Source organism: Trachemys scripta, chromosome 3 (assembly GCF_013100865.1).
Source record: "Trachemys scripta elegans isolate TJP31775 chromosome 3, CAS_Tse_1.0, whole genome shotgun sequence".
Taxonomy (NCBI): Eukaryota; Metazoa; Chordata; order Testudines; family Emydidae; genus Trachemys; species Trachemys scripta.
Window position 1 is genome coordinate 14,887,958 of NC_048300.1, and position 19,150 is coordinate 14,907,107.

General features: G+C 40.8%; 1 protein-coding gene across 6 annotated transcripts in view; it reads right to left on the reverse strand.

Annotated features, from left to right (window-relative positions):
• The window catches only part of KIF16B (kinesin family member 16B), a 219,476-nt gene that overhangs the window by 57,422 nt on the left and 142,904 nt on the right, over positions 1-19,150 (reverse strand). For 3 of the 6 annotated variants that reach the window (XM_034764164.1, XM_034764163.1, XM_034764165.1), the window contains 4 exons: positions 18,181-18,339; positions 17,257-17,362; positions 16,243-16,293; positions 12,952-15,386 (listed from right to left, as the gene is read on the reverse strand). In XM_034764164.1, the coding sequence (XP_034620055.1) occupies positions 13,173-15,386; positions 16,243-16,293; positions 17,257-17,362; positions 18,181-18,339 (2,530 nt within the window). In that variant the 3' untranslated portion in view covers positions 12,952-13,172. Of the gene's footprint in view, positions 1-12,951; positions 15,387-16,242; positions 16,294-17,256; positions 17,363-18,180; positions 18,340-19,150 lie in introns of those variants that run through there. The other 3 variants (XM_034764167.1, XM_034764166.1, XM_034764168.1) reach the window with 2 other exon arrangements.

Sequence of the window (19,150 nt, forward strand, 5' to 3'; positions counted from 1 at the left end):
CTACGCAGTCAAGCGCCCCTCCCCTTTCTAAGCTCCGGGAAGCTTTGGCATTCCTCATCACAGAGAGCTCACAGACCTGCTAAGGATGCTGCTCCTGCTAGCTGAGGAGGCTGTGGGAGAACTCAGAGGGAATCTCAGAACCATAGGCAGGCAGGCAGAGAGGGCTGATGCTGTGGTGAGGGGGAGGGGAGAGACTCCTGTGCAGAGCTGGGGGCTGATGTGGGGGGGGTGTCCCCCGTGGGGGGGGTGTCCCCCTCCCACTACTTCAGGATTGGTTGCTCAGGCTGCTGTCTGAACTTAAAGAGACAGCATGCTGATGCACTCTCCCCCAACAGACACACTGTTTCTGTCTCTCCCTCTCCCCCCCCATGCACACACTCCCTGTCACACACACCTCTCCCCCTCCCCCACACACTTCAGTTGAAAAGTGGCTGGCAACTGTTCCTATGGAACGATGGGACTGAGAAACCTGCAACATGTGATGCTGTACCTGCGCCATAAGGCATTGCAAACCCTTCCCAAAGCATCCTGTGGGCAGTTGCACAGTGGGATAGCTGCTCTCTGTGTCAATGCAAGAGCTGTTACTGTGGATGTGCTCTGCCGACACAAGGATGGATCATGTGGACATGCAACAGCGCTTTAATTAAAGCGGCATAATTTTTGTTGACAAAACTTTGTAGTGTAGACAAGGCCTTAGGCCTAAATGGGTTATAATGATTATGTATGTCCAACTGAAACATCATTGTGTTGTACTGTGTGAGCCCATAATACTCCTGGGGGAATTATGCACCACTGCACAATGCAGAATTAAGCAGAAATTGATGTTGGGCATGCAGAATTTCCTTCCCCCACCCCAATAAATGGGCTGCACAGCTGCTGGCCGCCATTAGGGACCGCTGGACCCAGCGGAAGACAAGGCCGGGGGGAGGGAGAGGGAACTGGAGAGTTCCCAGCAGCTGCAGTTCCCAGCACACCCTGAAGGAAGGAGGCGGCATCGCACAGGAAACTCTGTGCAAGCTGGGGACCCAGAATCAGGCTCTTTCTACCTCTGGATCCCTGGGCTCTAGGAGGGTAGGGTCTGTGAGTGTCTGGGCTGGTGGGGGTCAGGGTAGGTGGTATGAATGTCTGGGCTGGGGGGTGTGTGTCTGGGCTGCGGAGAGGCTGCAGCTAGGCTCGGGGTGGGGGCAAACTGGGTTGTCGTAGGGGTTTCTTTAACTCTCTACTCCCGGGGCAATTTTTTGTTGTGTCTGTATTGTTTCAGACATACTTGACAAATATTTTGAAATAAACTACCAAAATATTGAAACTGGTGTGATTATATAGTGTTATTTTGACAAATAAAATCTGTAGAATTTTTTGGTGCAGAATTCCCCCATAAGGACAAAAAACTGTCCATCTATTCAAAACCTTCTGTATTGTCTTTTTTCCCCTATGTATTTGTTTAAACAAAAATCAACATATTTCAATGTATTTAAGTCAACAGGTTTGTAGGTTTTTGTTTGGGGGAATGAGAATTGGGGGCTTTGTTACTATAAATAATCATAACACCCTCTCTCCATCTAAACCACCCCAGATCCTTCCAGCGCCGATCTCCCAACCAAAATTGTTTTTAAACCTTTAAGAATTACATTATTGTTGTTATGGCTTAACATATAGTAGGAACTAATGCGTAATGTGCTTATATTAATGAAGAAACTGCACCTCAACTGGAGAGAGGTCTTTACAATTCAGAATTTCAGATTAGACCCCATCAGTCTTTCTGCCAAGGGCCATTTCCCTCAGATGGTCCAGAGAGCACATTCAACCAATGAATTAGTGTCCATGTACCAGAAAATATTATAAAACACACAAACATTTACTCCTCCTAAAGAGAAACAAGGGAAAGTAGAGAGACAACAGTTGATTTTTTATCGGTAAGAGAGGTAAGGGATAGATTTTATTATGTTACAGTCATGCCTATGGGTTACTGGAGCTCTCGTGCCACTTTGAAATAGTTCAGATAATTCCTGGAGTGGGATCTTAAAAGAGAGAGAGATAAGAATTCATTCAGAGCCACACATCATCATACAATGGGTCAGGAAGCAAAGAGACAAGAGATAACAAGACTCTCAGAGGGGTTTCAGGATCGGCATTTGGTGCATCTTATGGAGAGACATCAAGGGCCAAATGTTTCTATTCTTAATTGTTGGGAAGCATTAGCGTAGTAGCCCCAATTCCCTGGATTGCCAGCTGACCATGTTAAAAGTGTGAGACTTGTTATGAAACTTTTGGCAATTCTAGGTGCAACTACTCTTACTGTAGCACAGGGGTCGGCAGCCTTTCAGAAATGGTGTGCCGAGTCTTCATTTATTCACTCTAATTTAAGGTTTCGCGTGCCGGTAATACCTTCTAAAAACGTTAAAATGTCTCTTTCTACAAGTCTAGAATATATAGCTAAACTATTGTTGTATGTAAAGTAAATAAGGTTTTAAAAATGCTTAAGAAGCTTCATTTAAAATTAAATTAAAATGCAGAGCCCCCGGGACCGGTGGCCAGGACCTGGGCAGTGTGAGTGTCACTGAAAATCAGCTCATGTGCCGCCTTTGGCACACGTGCCATAGGTTGCCTACCCCTGCTGTAGCATGACCATTGCTCAAAATGCAAACCAAAGCATAGCCCATATCTGTAACTAAATCTCTGATATATTTGCATTCACCTAATTTCCTCTGTTTTCAAATCACAGTGTCAAAGTACCTACACTAAGAATATATTAAGACTTAATCTCTTTGCAATTTAGTCAAAAAAGATACATGCATATTTTTCTCTTCTAAGAATAGGGAGAATGACAAGTTGTGAAATATTTGTCAACAAACTGGGTTTTCAACTAAAGGATCTGCTTCTCGGGTCTGAGCTGTCTGCTTTGCATTGCTTCAGGGATACACAGCAGCTAAAAAGTCTGCTTAACCACCTCACTCAAGGTGTAGAGATAGAAACCGCACTGGGATGCATACAGCAACATTTCTCCTGGCATTAAGTATAGGAGATTGGCAGAATGACTCAGACCCAGCAAACCCAGGTTGCCAGAACAGTTGGGTCAGTGGACAGTCAGGGATAACAGTGCAATCCTGAGACTACTCTAAATTATATCAGAAACCATATCAGCCCCCAGAATCAAAGGAACAGAACAAATAGCTTACAGCTATCTTATCCCCCACCCACCCCAAGAATATGTTGGCCACAGCTGAGGATCTAGCACTTAAGCTCTTCTTAAAGCATCAGAAGTAAGGAAAATAGATAAAATACTACATTCAAAGGACTCAGCCAAACCAATAAAAAATGTAGGCTACTGATCATATCCTGATTATGGAACAATTTGTTTTAAAATAGTAAAGTAGATTCAGTTTCAAAGAGAGTCACTATGTCCTTTACCTATGATTTATTCCTAATCATAACTAGCTTTTCACCCCATTCCCAAAAATAATTTTTCAAAAATATTTTATTAAAAACTCCGTGTTTATATTGTTTGACCTTCTACTTATTAAAAAAAATATCACATACTAATTATCTTAGGGCTTGATCCTTCTTTATGATAGGCAGATATACCATCATTAGATATTATGAAAATGGCTGTACTACTAAAGGAATGTGTATGATTAGATATCTGTCAGTGCATATCTGCATACTGGAAAGAAGTATCAAGTTCTCATCTTAAGGAAGCCATAAACTATGGTTTGGCAATTAGAAATATAAGAATTACAAAACACCCATAAAGTTCACTTTTTGTGACTTGCTTTTAAAACTATAAATCACCCAAATACAACCACATGACATACTTTGTTAAAAGGAACTAAATAAATCCTGATGGATATGTTATAGGGTTTTGACATGTCCAACTTCTCCCACCCCAAACTATTATTAAAGATTACAATATATAATGTACTATTAAAGAGTTATAGGCTATACCTGTAAGTTTTCTGTAAGTTTGCTTTAAGGATGTACAACACTTGTGAAATGTAAGTGCCTATGATGAATCATGTTTAAGTAACAACTGGCTCACTAAAGGATCATGTAGATTCCTTTGTTTACTTTATAAGATTATAATTTATTCTTTTCCTATAGAAAAAACAGCATATGGACAGACAGTAGAATGAGTAAATGAATGTAGTTCCTGATAGTGGAACTGTGGTTCTGCGAGATGTGATGCAGACAGGTATTCCAAGTAAGTGTGTGCATGCCGGGTGCGCTGGAGCCAGAGACTTGCCTAGCAGTACCTGTGGGGCAGTGCTCACGCTTCATGCCTGTTGCCCCTCCCCAAGCTATATAAGGCAGCGCTGCCCCAACTCCCCTCAGTTCCTTTGCACTAAAAGTCCAGGGAAAGTCTCTGATGCAGAGGGGATGGCGGGTGGGTCATGGAATACACATCTGCAGCACATCTCGAAGTTACAGTAAGTAAGCATTTCTTCTTCTTTGAGTAGATGCAGACGTATTCCAAGTAGATGACTAGTGAGCAGTAACCCCATCCGGAGGCAGAGCTCAGAGAGTCTACCTGAGTAAGGATTGCAGGACTGCTCTTCCAACATTAGCATCTGCTGTGGAAGAAGCAGTGATCGCATAAGGTTCCCTAAATGCATGAATGGACGACCCCGAGGAAGAGTCATGGGAGGCTGAATTGACAGAGCGAGGAGGTCCAACAACAAGCACTGCTTTGGCCATTCTGGGGCAATCTGGATGAGCCTGGCTTGATCTGCCTTGAGCTTGGTGATGACCTGAGGAATGATCAGGATAGGAAGGAATGTGTACAAAAGAGTTGACTGCCAGCTGCAATGGAAAGTGTCAGAGGGAGCCCAGGCTGAGCTCCTCCCAAGAGCAGAATAGGTGACACTTCCTGTTTTCCCTCATTGTGATAAGATAGATCATAGGGATGCCCCATGTTGTGAAAACTATCTGAAGGACCCACCTTCAGAGACCATTGGTGGGTCAGGGAGAAAAACCTGTTGAGATGATCTGCAAGGTGGTTCTAGATTCCCGGTAAGTGGACAGCTATTGGGATGACGTCGTCATCAATGCTGAACTGCCACAGGTTTATCGCCTCAAGACAAAGTGATCTGGAGTGGGCTCCTCTTCATCTGTTCACATAGTACATTGGAGTGGCATTGTTGGTGAGTATGTGAACCACTGAATGCCTGATGCAGTCCCAGAAGGCATGATATGCCTTGTGGATGGCCCAAAACTACAGCACACTGATGTGGAGCAATGTTTTCTGTTCCGACCAGAGGCTCTGCACCCTCAACCGGTCCAGATGTGACCCTCAACCCAGAAGGGATGTCTTGATAACCACTGACTTGGCTGGAGAGGGCCAAACAAAGGGGACCCCATGGCACACATTGAGTGGGGACTCTTACCAGCACAGGGGTTGCAGGGCTAATGGAGAAAGGTGACTCAACCTGTCCAGAGAATGCAGGGCAGGGCAGGGCAGTAAACCATCCTGAGCCACATCTAAAGAGGGCAAAGATACAACCTGGAAAGCTGGACCACCTGGGTGCAAGCAGATATGTGGCCCAACAGGCTGTTATGGAGGCCTGTGATTGCAGACTGAACACAGCTGTCGAATCGCCTGGAAGCAGTCGGTCAGAAGGAACACTCTCGACCTCATGGAATCTAACAGGGCCCCAAGAAACTCTATTTGCTGAGTGGGAACCAAAGTCCACTTCATGGTGTTTAGAATGAGTCCCAAATGGTCGAGTAAATGTAGCATGGTGTCGATGTGGGCAAGAACCTCCTCTCTGAAGCTCCGTTCAGCAACCAATCATCGAACTAGGGGAAGATATGGCTTCCCTTCCCTCTTGCGGTACGCAACAACCACTGCCATGCATTCGGTGAAGACTCGGGCAGGCAGAAGAGAAGCCAAATAAGAGAATGACATAGTTAAAGTGGTCTCTTACCATGAAGCAAAGAAACTCTTACCATGAAGCAAAGAAACTTCCTGTGACTTGGTAGGATGGCCATATGAAAGTAAGAGTCTTGAAGGTCCAGAGGGGTGAATCAGCCATTCTGAGACAAAGCAGGGAGAACAGCTGATAGAGTGACCATGAGCAACCTCACATATTTGATTAATTTGTTGAGTCCACAGAGGTCGAGGATGGACTACATCCTGCCCTTGGATTTTGGTATCGGTAAACACCAGGAGTAGAACCCAGGACCCCATTGTTCTTGTGGAACCTCCTCCACTGCTTCCAACATTAGCAGAGAGCTGATCTGCTCAAAGAGCAATGTCTCATGAGAGGGGTCCCTGAAGAGGAACAGGGAAGGGGGAGGGGCATGGAAAGGAATCTGATTTGACAGGGTCTAGGGACCCAAAGGTCTGAGGTTATTGAGACCCAGGCATTGTAAAAGTGGGCCAGTCTGTCCCAAAAGGAACAGGGGGACAACAAGGGAGGAAGAACAACTGGAACAGTGCTCTGAACCAACAAGTCAAAATGGGCACTTAGCAGGCACCAAGGGAGGTGGCGCAGACCATCTAGGCCTTGTCCGAACACAAGGTTCAGCCATTGAAAGGCAGGTCATCAATCATTTGCTGGATATCCAGCATGATCCCAGAGTTCTAGAGCCAGGAAGCCCTCCTCATAGTAATCACTGAGACCATCACCTGGCCAAAGTGTCTGCCACATCAAGGGCAGATTGCAGAGACATTTTAGCCACGAAGCAGCGCACAGTGACAAATGCCTGAAATTCATCATGGTGCTGAGCTGGGGGCCTCCATCCCAGCCTCAGGGCACATGCCAACCCTGGCAGCCGTACTGATCTACTGGTAACCTTCAGACCTCCTCCGCTGAAGTGGGAGCAGGAGGACAAAAGATCCCGACTCTGAAACAGAGGAGTCTGGGGGCCTCGGAGACATGGGGGGAGCGACTCCAGATGGAGCCAATAGGTGATCCGACTCATCCAGGATCCAGAAAGAGGTTGGAATCATCGCTCCTGATCACAGTTGACACCACTGGAAAAATTTTGGTGTCACAGGCGTGGTTGGTCCCGGTGCAAACACTGGTACCAAAGTGCCTCGATGTTGGGGGCAACAACAACCTCCATGGAACCATCTGCAGCGTCAATTGCATCAGTGCTAAGGAAGGGCCTGGTATTGAAGAACCTTGTACTGTCTCCAGTACCATGTCCCTACCAACCCCGGGGAGGGGTGCTTTTTTGGTGTGGTGCCGAAGGGCCCAAGAGTTCAGTGGCATGCTCCAATTGGGATGCCATTGAGGGTGCCAGCTGCGTAGACAGGATCGAAAGGCAGAGTAGGTCCACTGTAGCCAGGTATGACGACAGCACAGACACTGTCGATGCCGGCATCATTCCCATTGGTATCGGATTCCACGGATGCCAGGAGACCAGAACTGAAGTCAATGGTAAGGGATGTTCACCCTCCCTACCCTGTACCAAGGGAGGGTGAGAGGCTCTCACACCATCCCATGTGTCGGAGCCGGTCCCATGACAGTACGCACTATTCTTAGGGGAGGCAGAAGAGTCACCCTGGGACCTGGAACGCTCATGATTGGTCTTATGAGCCCTCTTTTTTGACATCAACGATGGAGAATGACTCCTGCACCTCTCTGGAGTGGCCCCTGCCCCAGAACGGGAGGCAGAAGCACTTTCTGAGCTGAAGGGTGATCTGCGGCCTGAGGAGGCCTCAGTACCAGGCCAGGCCTCATGGTCTTTTTAAGCAGGTGCTGCTTGAGGCAAAGTTCCCGTGCCATCTGAATCCTCTTTTTGAACGATCTACAGATCAAACAGCGCTCTTTAAGGTGGGCTTCGCCTAAGGCAGACCAAGCACCTTGTGTGGGCGTCACTGTTGGAAATCGCCACTCCACACAAAGGGCACTGCTTGAACTCCAACGAGGGCATCACTGGGGAGCACTACCTCTACCACTATTATATAGTCTATAACTTTTACTCTAACACTTAACTAAACTAATAAACTATGTACACTAAAACTAGGCTATGAGGATGAATTACAAGGTGGTGAAACCACCACCACATAGAGCTCTGACTCAAGCTGACAGGTGGTCAGAAGGAACTGAGGGGGGTCAGGGTGGTGCTGCCTCATGTAGCCAAGGGACGGGCTACAGGCATGACTCTCCGTACCCTCCCACCCCCCGGTACTGCTAAGAAAAAGTGTCTGGCTCCAGCAGATGTGGTGCGCACATACTTACTTGAATACATGTCTGCATCTATTCAAAGAAGAATTTATGGAGCTTCTGCACCTTAAAAGGAGAAAACATTAGAAGAGGCCTTGCAATATTTTAAGATAGGGTTTTATGAAGTAAAAACCAAGTGTTATTAAAATTAATGAGCCGAATGTTAGCATCCAATGATTTTGACATTTAAATAGTCTCCCTTTAAGAAACGAGCCAAAGATGAAAGCCTTAGAGGGTCAGCAGGCAATCTCCAGCCTGCCAACGCAATGATTTTTAGAAACTGTGTATACATGCACACACACCATCCATAGGGTTACGAGGAGATAATAAACATCCTATGGGGTTAAATACACTCTAACCCACGTACAATAATAGAGTAAAGCTAATGGATACGACAAACATGAATCCTGAGATTCAACCAATCACCACTACCAAGTGGATGAATCAGGAGGCAAGAGATACTCATTTAAGTAGTTAAGCGTCCTCTGAAGGAGGGTGCCATTCAAGTGGCAAGAGTGAGGACACTAACTGGAGACACTAACTGGAGCTTTCTGGTGAAGCTAAGTTAAGAGATGGCAGGGGTAAAAATCAGCAGCACAGAAAAGAAGGATGAATATAGTACTAGTAAGAGCAGAGAGTGGTTGCTTGTGTATAGATTCTGAACCATTCACCATATCAAACATGTACATTTTAAATTTATTTGCCTTTTCATGAAGCTGTGTGCTCAATATACTACACAGACCCATAAAAAGCAAAAAAGAAACTAATATGGGATGAAGAGAAGATGGGTACATACTAGGGCTGTCGATTAATTGGAGCTAACTCACGCAATTATCTCAAAAAAATTAATCATGATTAATCACACAGTTAAACAGTAGAATACACATTGAAATTTATTAAATATTTTGAATGTTTTGAAAATGTAGAAAACATTGATTTCTATTACAACATAGAACACAGTGTACAGTGCTCACTTTATATTATTTTTTATTACAAATATTTGCACTGTAAAAATGATAAAAGAAATAGTATTTTTCAATTTACCTCATACAAGTACCGTAGTGCAATCTTTTTATCGTGAAAGTGTAACTTACAAATGTAGATTTTTTTTGTGATAACTGCACTCAAAAACAAAACAATGTAAAACTTTAGAGCCTACAAGTCCACTCAGTCCTACTTCTTGTTCAGCCAATCGCTAAGACAAACAAATTTGTTTACATTTACGGGAGATCTGCTGCCTTATAAGAACATAAGAATGGCCGTACTGGATCAGACCAAAGGTCCATCTGGCCCAGTATCCTGTCTACCGACAGTGGCCAATGCCAGGTGCCCCAGAGGGAGTGAACCTAGCAGGTAATGATCAAGTGATCTCTCTCCTGCCATTCATCTCCATCCTCTGACAAATAGAGTTTAGGGACACCATTCCTTACCCATCCTGGCTAATAGCCATTAATGGACTTAACCTCCATGAATTTATCCAGTTCTCTTTTAAACGCTGTGATAGTCCTAGCCTTCACAACCTCCTCAGGTAAGGAGTTCCACAAGTTGACTGCGCGCTGTGTGAAGAAGAACTTCCTTTTATTTGTTTTAAACCTGCTGCCTATTAATTTCATTTGGTGACCCCTAGTTCTTCTATTATGGGAATAAGTAAATAACTTTTCCTTATCTACTTTCTCCACATCACTCATAATTTTATATACATCTATCATATCCCCGCTAGGCTCCTCTTTTCCAAGCTGAAAAGTCCTAGCCTCTTTAATCTCTCCTCATATGGGACCCTCTCCAAACCCCTAATCATTTTAGTTGCCCTTCTCTGAACCTTTTCTAGTGCCATTATATCTTTTTTGAGATGAGGAGACCACATCTGTATGTAGTATTCAAGATGTGGGTGTACCATCGATTTATATAAGGGCAATAATATATTCTCCATCTTATTCTCTATCCCCTTTTTAATGATTCCTAACATCCTGTTTGCTTTTTTGACCACCTCTGCACACTGCGTGGATATCTTCAGAGAACTATCCACGATGACTCCAAAATCTTTTTTCTGATTTGTTGTAGCTAAATTAGCCCCCATCATATTGTATGTATAGTTGGGGTTATTTTTTCCAATGTGCATTACTTTACATTTATCCACATTAAATTTCATTTGCCATTTTGTTGCCCAATCACTGAGTTTTGTAAGATCTTTTTGAAGTTCTTCACAGTCTGCTTTGGTCTTAACTATCTTGAGGCGTTTAGTATCATCTGCAAACTTTGCCACCTTACTTTTTACCCCTTTCTCCAGATCATTTATGAATAAGTTGAATAGGATTGGTCCTAGGACTGACCCTTGGGGAACACCACTAGTTACCCCTCTCCATTCTGAGAATTTACCATTAATTCCATCCCTTTGTTCCCTGTCTTTTAACCAGTTCTCAATCCATGAAAGGACCTTCCCTTTTATCCCATGACAACTTAATTTATGTAAGAGCCTTTGGTGAGGGACCTTGTCAAAGGCTTTCTGGAAATCTAAGTACACTATGTTCACTGGATCCCCCTTGTCCACATGTTTGTTGACCCCTTCAAAGAACTGTAATAGATTAGTAAGACATGATTTCCCTTTACAGAAACCATGTTGACCTTTGCCCAACAATTAATGTTCTTCTATGTGTCTGGCAATTTTATTCTTTATTATTGTTTCGACTAATTTGCCCAGTACCGACATTAGACTTACCGGTCTGTAATAGCTGGGATCACCTCTAGAGCACTCTTTAAATATTGGAGTTACATTAACTTCCAGCCCATTTAAAGGACAGGTTACAAACCCTAGTTAATAGTTCCGCAATTTCACATTTGAGTTCTTTTAGAACTCTTGGGTGAATGCCATCTGGTCCCAGTGACTTGTTACTGTTAAGTTTATCAATTAATTCCAAAACCTCCTCTCGTGACACTTCAATCTGTGACAGTTCCTCAGATATGTCACCTACAAAAGCTGGCTCAGGTTTGGGAATCTCCCTAACATCTTCAGCCGTGAAGACTGAAGCAAAGAATTCGTTTAGTTTCTCCGCAATGACTTTATCATCTTTAAGCGCTCCTTTTCTATCTCTATCATCGAAGGGCGCCACTGGTTGTTTAGCAGGCTTCCTGCTTCTGATGTACTTAAAAAACATTTTGTTATTACCTTTCGAGTTTTTGGCTAGCCGTTCTTCAAACTCCTTTTTGGTTTTTCTTATTACATTTTTACACTTAATTTGGCAGTGTTTATGCTTCTTTCTATTTACCTCTCTAGGATTTGACTTCCACTTTTTAAAGGAAGTATTTTTATCTCTTACTGCTTCTTTTACATGGTTGTTAAGCCACGGTGGCTCTTTTTTAGCTTTTTTACCGTGTTTCTTAATTTGGGGTATACATTGAAGTTGGGCCTCTATTATGGTGTCTTTAAAAAGCACCCATGCAGCTTGCAGGGATTTTACTTTAGTCACTGTACCTTTTAATTTCTGTTTAACCCCCTCATTTTTGCATAGTTCCCCTTTTTGAAATTAAATGTCACAGAGTTGGGCTGTTGAGATGTTCTTCCCACCACAGGGATGTTAAATGTTATTATAGTATGGTCACTATTTCCAAGCGGTCCTGTTATTATTACCTCTTGGACCAGCTCCTGCGCTCCACTCAGGACTAAATCTAGAGTTGCCTCTCCCCTTGTGGGTTCCCGTACCAGCTGCTCCAAGAAGCAGTCATTTAAAGTATTGAGAAATTTTGTCTCTGCATTTCGTCCGGAGGTGACATGTTCCCAGTCAATATGGGGATAATTGAAATCCCCCACTATTACTGAGTTCTTAATTTTGATAACCTCTCTAATTTCCCTTAGCGTTTCATCATCATCACCACTGTCCTGGTCAGGTGGTCGATAATAGATCCCTAATGTTATATTCTTATTAGAGCATGAAATTACTATCCATAGAGATTCTACGGAACATGTGGATTCACTTAAGATTTTTACTTCATTTGATTCTACATTTTCTTTCACATATAGTGCCAACCCCCCCGCCCCGCCCAGCACGACCTGTTCTGTCCTTCCGATATATTTTGTACCCAGGAATGATTGTGTCCCATTGATTGTCCTCAGTCCACCAGGTTTCTGTGATGCCTATTATATCAATATCCTCCTTTATCACAAGGCACTCTAGTTCACCCATCTTATTATTTAGACTTCTAGCATTTGTGTATAAGCACTTTAAAAACTTGTCACTGTTTATCTGTCTGCCCTTTTCTGATGTGTCAGATTCTTTATGTGAATGTTTCCCGTCTGATCTGGCCCTTACATTATCCTCTTCCATCATCTGTTCCTGACAATAACCTAGAGAATCTCTATCAATAGACTCTCCTCTAAGAGAAGTCTCTGTCCGAGCCACATGCTCCTCTGCAGCAGTCGGCTTTCCCCCCCATCTCCTAGTTTAAAAACTGCTCTACAATCTTTTTAATGTTTAGTGCCAGCAGTCTGGTTCCACTTTGGTTTAGGTGGAGCCCATCTCTCCTGTATAGGCTCCCCTCATCCCAAAAGTTTCCTCAGTTCCTAATGAATCTAAACCCCTTCTCTCTACACCATTGTCTCATCCACGCATTGAGACTCTGAAGCTCTGCCTGCCTACCTGGCCCTGCGCATGGAACTGGGAGCATTTCTGAGAATGCCTCCTTTTTATTAACAATGTCACCTGAAAGTGAGAACAGGCATTCGCATGGCACTTTTGTAGCTGGCATTGCAAGGTATTTATGTGCCAGATATAGAAAACATTCGTATGCCCCTTCATGCTTCAGCGATTTTTTTAATCGTGCGATTAATCGTGATTCTTTTTCTTATCGCAATTAAAAAAATTAATCACTTGACAGCCCTAGTATGTACCCTGTGGTATTCTCTACAATACTTAAAGAAAGGTCCTAAATTTACTCTTTTGCTTACTGTCTAACAGCAGTGATAAAAAAGTGTATCAATATCCATTAGCCTGTCTACTTTTGTTGGATCTAAAATGCATCTGGATTTCTATGCCTAGACAAATACATAATTAGCCAAATGGCTTCTTCATTTGAACTGAACGTTATTTTCCAGATTTCCAATGGAACATTTAAACTGTCTTGAAAAACTGATGGGATAAGTGTCAGCTGAGTATTTGTTTCTTTTGTATGGGGTTTAGGAAAACCAATCCCTGAATCAGATCCAACCTTGCTCATTTTAGAAAAAACAAGCTGAATTCTTGTTAAATTCTCTTTGTCTGGGACCACCACACATCGGAGTTCATTCAAACAGTATAACTGAATTTTGTCAAACTGGGACCGCTGAGGTAAAGTGTACAAAAAACTAGGCACAGGGTAGAAAACCCTATCTTCCTTCATGAGTCCTATATGAGTAGTTGTAAGAACCAGTGATCTGTAGGTCATTTGTTTAAAATGGTCTTCTATCTTCACTGTGGTATAGAGCAATACATGAACATCTCCTAAAGGGGGTTTATTAGTTTCCATGTTTTCATGAACTAAGTACACCAAGTCAGCTAAGGCATTCTGGAATTTGCAGGACAACCGTACTCCACTTGCAAAAACTAAGTCAGTGACTTCTGATGTCCAGTGAAGTGACAGCTGCAACAAATCACCTTTCAGAAGCTGGTGATTTAAACAAGCATCATCATCTGATGTGGTAATCAAAATACTCAGTATATCATGGCATATTCTCTGCGTGAAGTCTTTGTTATAGGTAAATATTGTGAGTAAACTATCTTCAGTACAGCATACAAGTCTAACACTCTGTCCAGCAAAACCAACTTCAATTTCTTTTATCATGGTGATTGGAAGAACATGAAAAATTGCCAAGGAATCCTGACAGTTGTCTTCTTGGTTGACTGATAAAACAACAGCATACAAAACGGAGCTGAACAAAAGCAAACAAGCTGGTTCTGGATCAGGTGTCTTGCAATTGCCAACAGCAAGCCAATATACACCTTTTAATTGATCCATACCGGCACAAACTTGTGGTAAGGCACAGATCACATACTCCAATAGTCTTTCAAGAGAACAGACTTGAAGTTTCAGTAACTCATCTGGAAAATGCACAAGCTTTTGCCTTAACACTAAACTCGTTTTCATTTCTTCATTTCCATACCAGTACATAGATCCTTCAGAAGAATCTCGTGCATGCATGCTTGAGATTTTTGAGGATACACACGTAACCTCCTGCCAACAGAGAATATTGTGTTCTGACTGAACACTGCTATCAATATGCACGTTGTCCTCATTAATGGAGTGAGGCGTGGCCTTCTTCATATCCGATTTGAAAGGCACATTTACCTGTAATATTTTTACAAATGGCAATTTTTTCAGCAACGATGCCACTTGTGCACATCTCTCACTTCTATCACACAGATTGCCCAGCTCCTTTATTTGTTTAATAATTTGAGCACTATTGAGCAAACTACTACTAGTGTCTTTGTAAAGACAAGAGAGCTTGCTGAAAAGATAGCCCAAGCCATAGCTCTGTTCTGTTCTCACATCTGAACATGACACTTCTGATTTTGGGGAGATGATTTTGCTAATATCCAGGTCTTCTTCAACTGGCTGCTGAGAAATATGAGATTGGTCTGGAATAGTGCAATACACTGTGTTATGTGGATTGTTCTCTTTGGGTGCTATTTCAGAAAGTATACCGGACTGAGGGAGAATTAAGCAAGATGTGCTGCTAAATCTAACCTGCTCATTCCCACAGGCTAAAGGTTCTGAGCTAGAGAGATGTTGTGAATGGGAACAATCAAATTCAGTCGTTGTGGTGTCCCCATCCTGAGAAGTAATTTTTGCATATTCAGAATTATTGAGATTCACCATTTTATATTGCGAATGCTCCACATTGCCCATATCATGATTATGTGGAGAAGTGAATGTAACATTTTTATAATGAATTTTCTCCCCATTAAAAATGTTAGTATTTTTAGGGTGATTCAGTTCACATTCAGTATCATATAGGCAATCAAAACAATGCAGTTCCGACTGGTTCTTTTCATTCTCAACTCCCTTTTGTAATGGAGAGAGGTAACAGATTTGTTCAGGAATAGAAAATAAGCTCCACATCTCTGGACATTTGGTGTGTCTTTTGAGGTCTGCTATGGTTGTATCTTCTCCAGCCAAGTTAGAGCCAATATCATCATCTTTAAAGTCATAAGGGAGGCTGTAATGTAGCTGCCAAGGTCGTCTTTTCTGTTTAAAAAGTCAAAATAGGGAAATGGAAGCACCTTCTGCTTTGAAAATGTCTTGAATTCAGGTTTAATTTTAATTAGGTTTGTGCATTCATTTACAAGTAATCAAAAACTGTGAAACCAAATCCAAGTAGACTGATTGAAGTCTGATTCAGGAACAATCTTTATGGCTTTACCCCACACCCATCATTTGTGTGTGTGTGTGTATGTACAGTATCCATTTCACTTTGTCTAGTTCTGTATTTGGTTTCCTCAAAAGAATCAGAATGTTCATAGGATAACTAATTTTCTATATGCTTTTAAAAAATGTCAAGATCTTAACCAGGATAAGAAAAATGAGGAAAGAACTAGGGGAAAAACGTGATATTGCCAAATAAAACATTATAGTCCTACAACACTTAGTGGTAAAATACTTTCAGATTGTCTAACATTAAATCTTCAGGACATGTTCACAAATATTTGCACTGTAGTACTGCTAGTATTCTGAAGGCTCTGACAGTAGTGAGACAATTGGGAATCAGACATGTTAAAGTGTACTTTGATTAGAAATAATAATTTTGTTCCTGATCATAAATTGTTTTTTCCTATAGATCTAGGAAAGGGATACTGTTCAAAATAAAGAATTATGAAAAAAATATCCATCACCACAAAAATATGCTGTTTAAATAAAGCAAGAACTGTACCCAACATGCAAGATTCCATTTATTTTTTTTCCTGAAAAATAGCTTGACTTCTCTATTAGCTATTAATCTTACTGTAAATTTGAAATTCTAATTATGCAGCTAAACATTAAGAAATTTAATTACTGAGCATGCCATAATTTAAGACAACTTTCATTCTGACGAATTATAACCTACCTCATACTTCAACTTGCGCTGAACAGTACCATTATGAAGCATTTCACTATCCTAAGAACCAAAAAGGTACATGTGATTAAAAGAAGTTTCCTTGTTATAAAAGTTGAACTATTTATAGCAATACAGACCTAAAGTAATCAACTTAACTGTCAAAAATATGCATCATCTTCTACTGGTGTTTGCTAAGATACTGCCTTACAGCTGAATTAAACTATTCCGTTTTCCAATTAGGAAAAAGGGAATTTTAACAAGAATGGCTTGTTCATTTTTAAGCATGTATTATTAAAAATATTCAGTATTCATTTTGATGGAACTTTATGTCGTCATCAACAGAAGCATAATAAAAGGCAGAGGGAGTAAAAAAACTCTTCATATTAATTTGGAAAAGTTAAAAGCTTTGGTGCCATTTAGAGAATATCTTCATTGAGCACTACATATCTGAGAAGAAACTAAGATTAAGATGCAGTTCACTGAAAATAACCGCAATGCAGGACAACATGGAAATATTGGGTGAAATCCCAGCCCCATTGAAGTCAATGGCGGAACTCCCATTGACTTCGATGGAGCTGGGATTTTACTGCTTGATTGTAATTAGTGACTGTCAGTGATTTAGCATATGGCAAGCGTGTGTGTGTGTGTGTGTGTCTGTGTGTGTGTGTGTGTGTGTGTGTAAGATTCTACGGCACATTAGCATGCTGCGCATTAAGTAGCTGTGTACACCCCGCTGCTATGTACAAGTTCCATAGTATGCTTTGACCTACTACTGTTTGAAACCAAAGTATTTCAACCTTTAGATGATTTAATGTCAGGATATAAAACTAAATTCCTCAAAAATAATTTGGAACCGTGTTTGTTCTGCTCTTCACAAATAAAATACAGCCACTGTTTTTATATTATTTGATAAACTAAAATTACATTAATCCAGAGAAAACATGAGGAATGTGGATAAAGGAATTAAACCAATGATTTTGAAGGTATCTTTAAAAGTGAGGTTTCCTAGCAGCCTCTGCTCACCTTTAGAATTTCTGTAGACTGAGACAGGCCCATACTGTTATTTTCAGATGTGTGGTGAATATTCTGAAGACGCCTTTGCACTTCTTCTTCAATTAATGCATTAATTCTTTTAAAAAATGAACAGACATACAATAAAAAATTTATTCTAAAGACAATCAATATGGGTATTTTAAAGCGTTCTTTGAATAGTTTATTCATCTTAAGCATTGTATAAATTTTAAATATAAGAACATTGTGGACAGACTTTATTGGCCCCCAAAAAGTTATTATTTTTTTCACCAGTTTTTCTTTAACTTAAAAAGGCAAAAGAATTAATAACTGACAATTAGTGGACCCTTGGTTAAGCATCTAATAAATGTCTCTCTCTATTTACATGCTGCCTTTGTATTTTACGGTTTTTTTTAACCTAACAGTTTCCTTTCATGACTTTAACAATATTTTAGCCTGCAGACACAGTGAAAGTTTCAAAAGTCTATACTAATTATTATATGCATAAGTGTAAAATGAAATGAAAGAGAAAATAATGGAATTAATTTGCTTAGTGTTTTGCTATGCTGCTTCCCTTAATATAATTTTATTTACTTTGTCACTTTTAGTATGCAAAGGTGTAAGTCATGCAGACATTTAAGCAAATCTAAACAATTACATTTAGGAACAATTTAAAATAAATATAAGCCTAAAGTTTTTTCAGGTACTATTCTAATACAGCATATATCAGAGAAGCCTACTGATCATAAAAAACACTTCAAAGTAGTAAAGGCAAAGCATGTTTCTATCTAGATTGCAATTAAAGGACCATTTTGATAATTTACTAAATAAAAACCCAATCGTGAAAACACTTATGCAGAGTTTGGAATGTTTCAGTGATACTTTAACACTATTGTTTAAAATCATATTAAGTCTGAATAAAATCAATATATGTACCTGTCATCAACCAGTGGAATAAAATGGGACTGTGACTTTGTAGGGCTGGTAGGGGAATTGGTGAGAGAAAGTCTCTCCTCTACTGTTCCATGATATCCTTTTTGTACACCATCACCTTCATATATCTTCAGCTTCAGCTGTTGAATTTCCTGGTCCAGTCTATAAGTAGATTTTAAAATATATTTCAAAAGCTATGTTGTTCAAAATAAGAAATATGTCCATCTGCAGTGTTTTAAGTTCCCTACTTACAACACACTGATTCCCAAGAATATTTGCATACAGATAAGACTGGAGATAACTAGGTGGTGGTATAATTAAATCAAGATCTTACCCCCTATGGTCTCTATGTCTGTAAGTCATAGAAATACTAATAAATGTTCTTTTATTAATGCATATTTAGATAGCGACGTATACACTTATCTGAAAACCAGACTAGAATAGAAGCATTTTAGCTCAATAAATCAACATCTGTAACTTTCAGTGCAACTAATGTCTCAGCTAGCTCATTAAAGTTAGATTGATTCATAAGACTTGGCCTATTAGAACCACTTGAAAAACCTTACCTCATTTTAGAACTCCATCAATGATTTCAATTATTCTGCTGCTAGTCTGGAAAAATTGGTTGAACTCAAAAGACAATACTAGAGTCAGAAATGAAGAAAATCTAACAACATGACACAGAGTCTATTTACAAAAACACCCTAAAAATTGCACAATAATTTATGTAAATCCCATTATTTGTTCAGGTATATTGTAATCTGAAAATGTACCTTTTTAAAACACCATACAGAGCTAGAATTTATTTTGAATGACTAATAGCTCATTTTCCCCAAACACAAGTTTCCTCACATTCTCAAATATATTTCATATGTCACAAAAGCTGATGTATGCACATAAATCGCTCACATTCTGGCTGAGTGTTTTTCTCTGAAAATACTTTAGACATCAAGTATTACAAATAAAAACACTT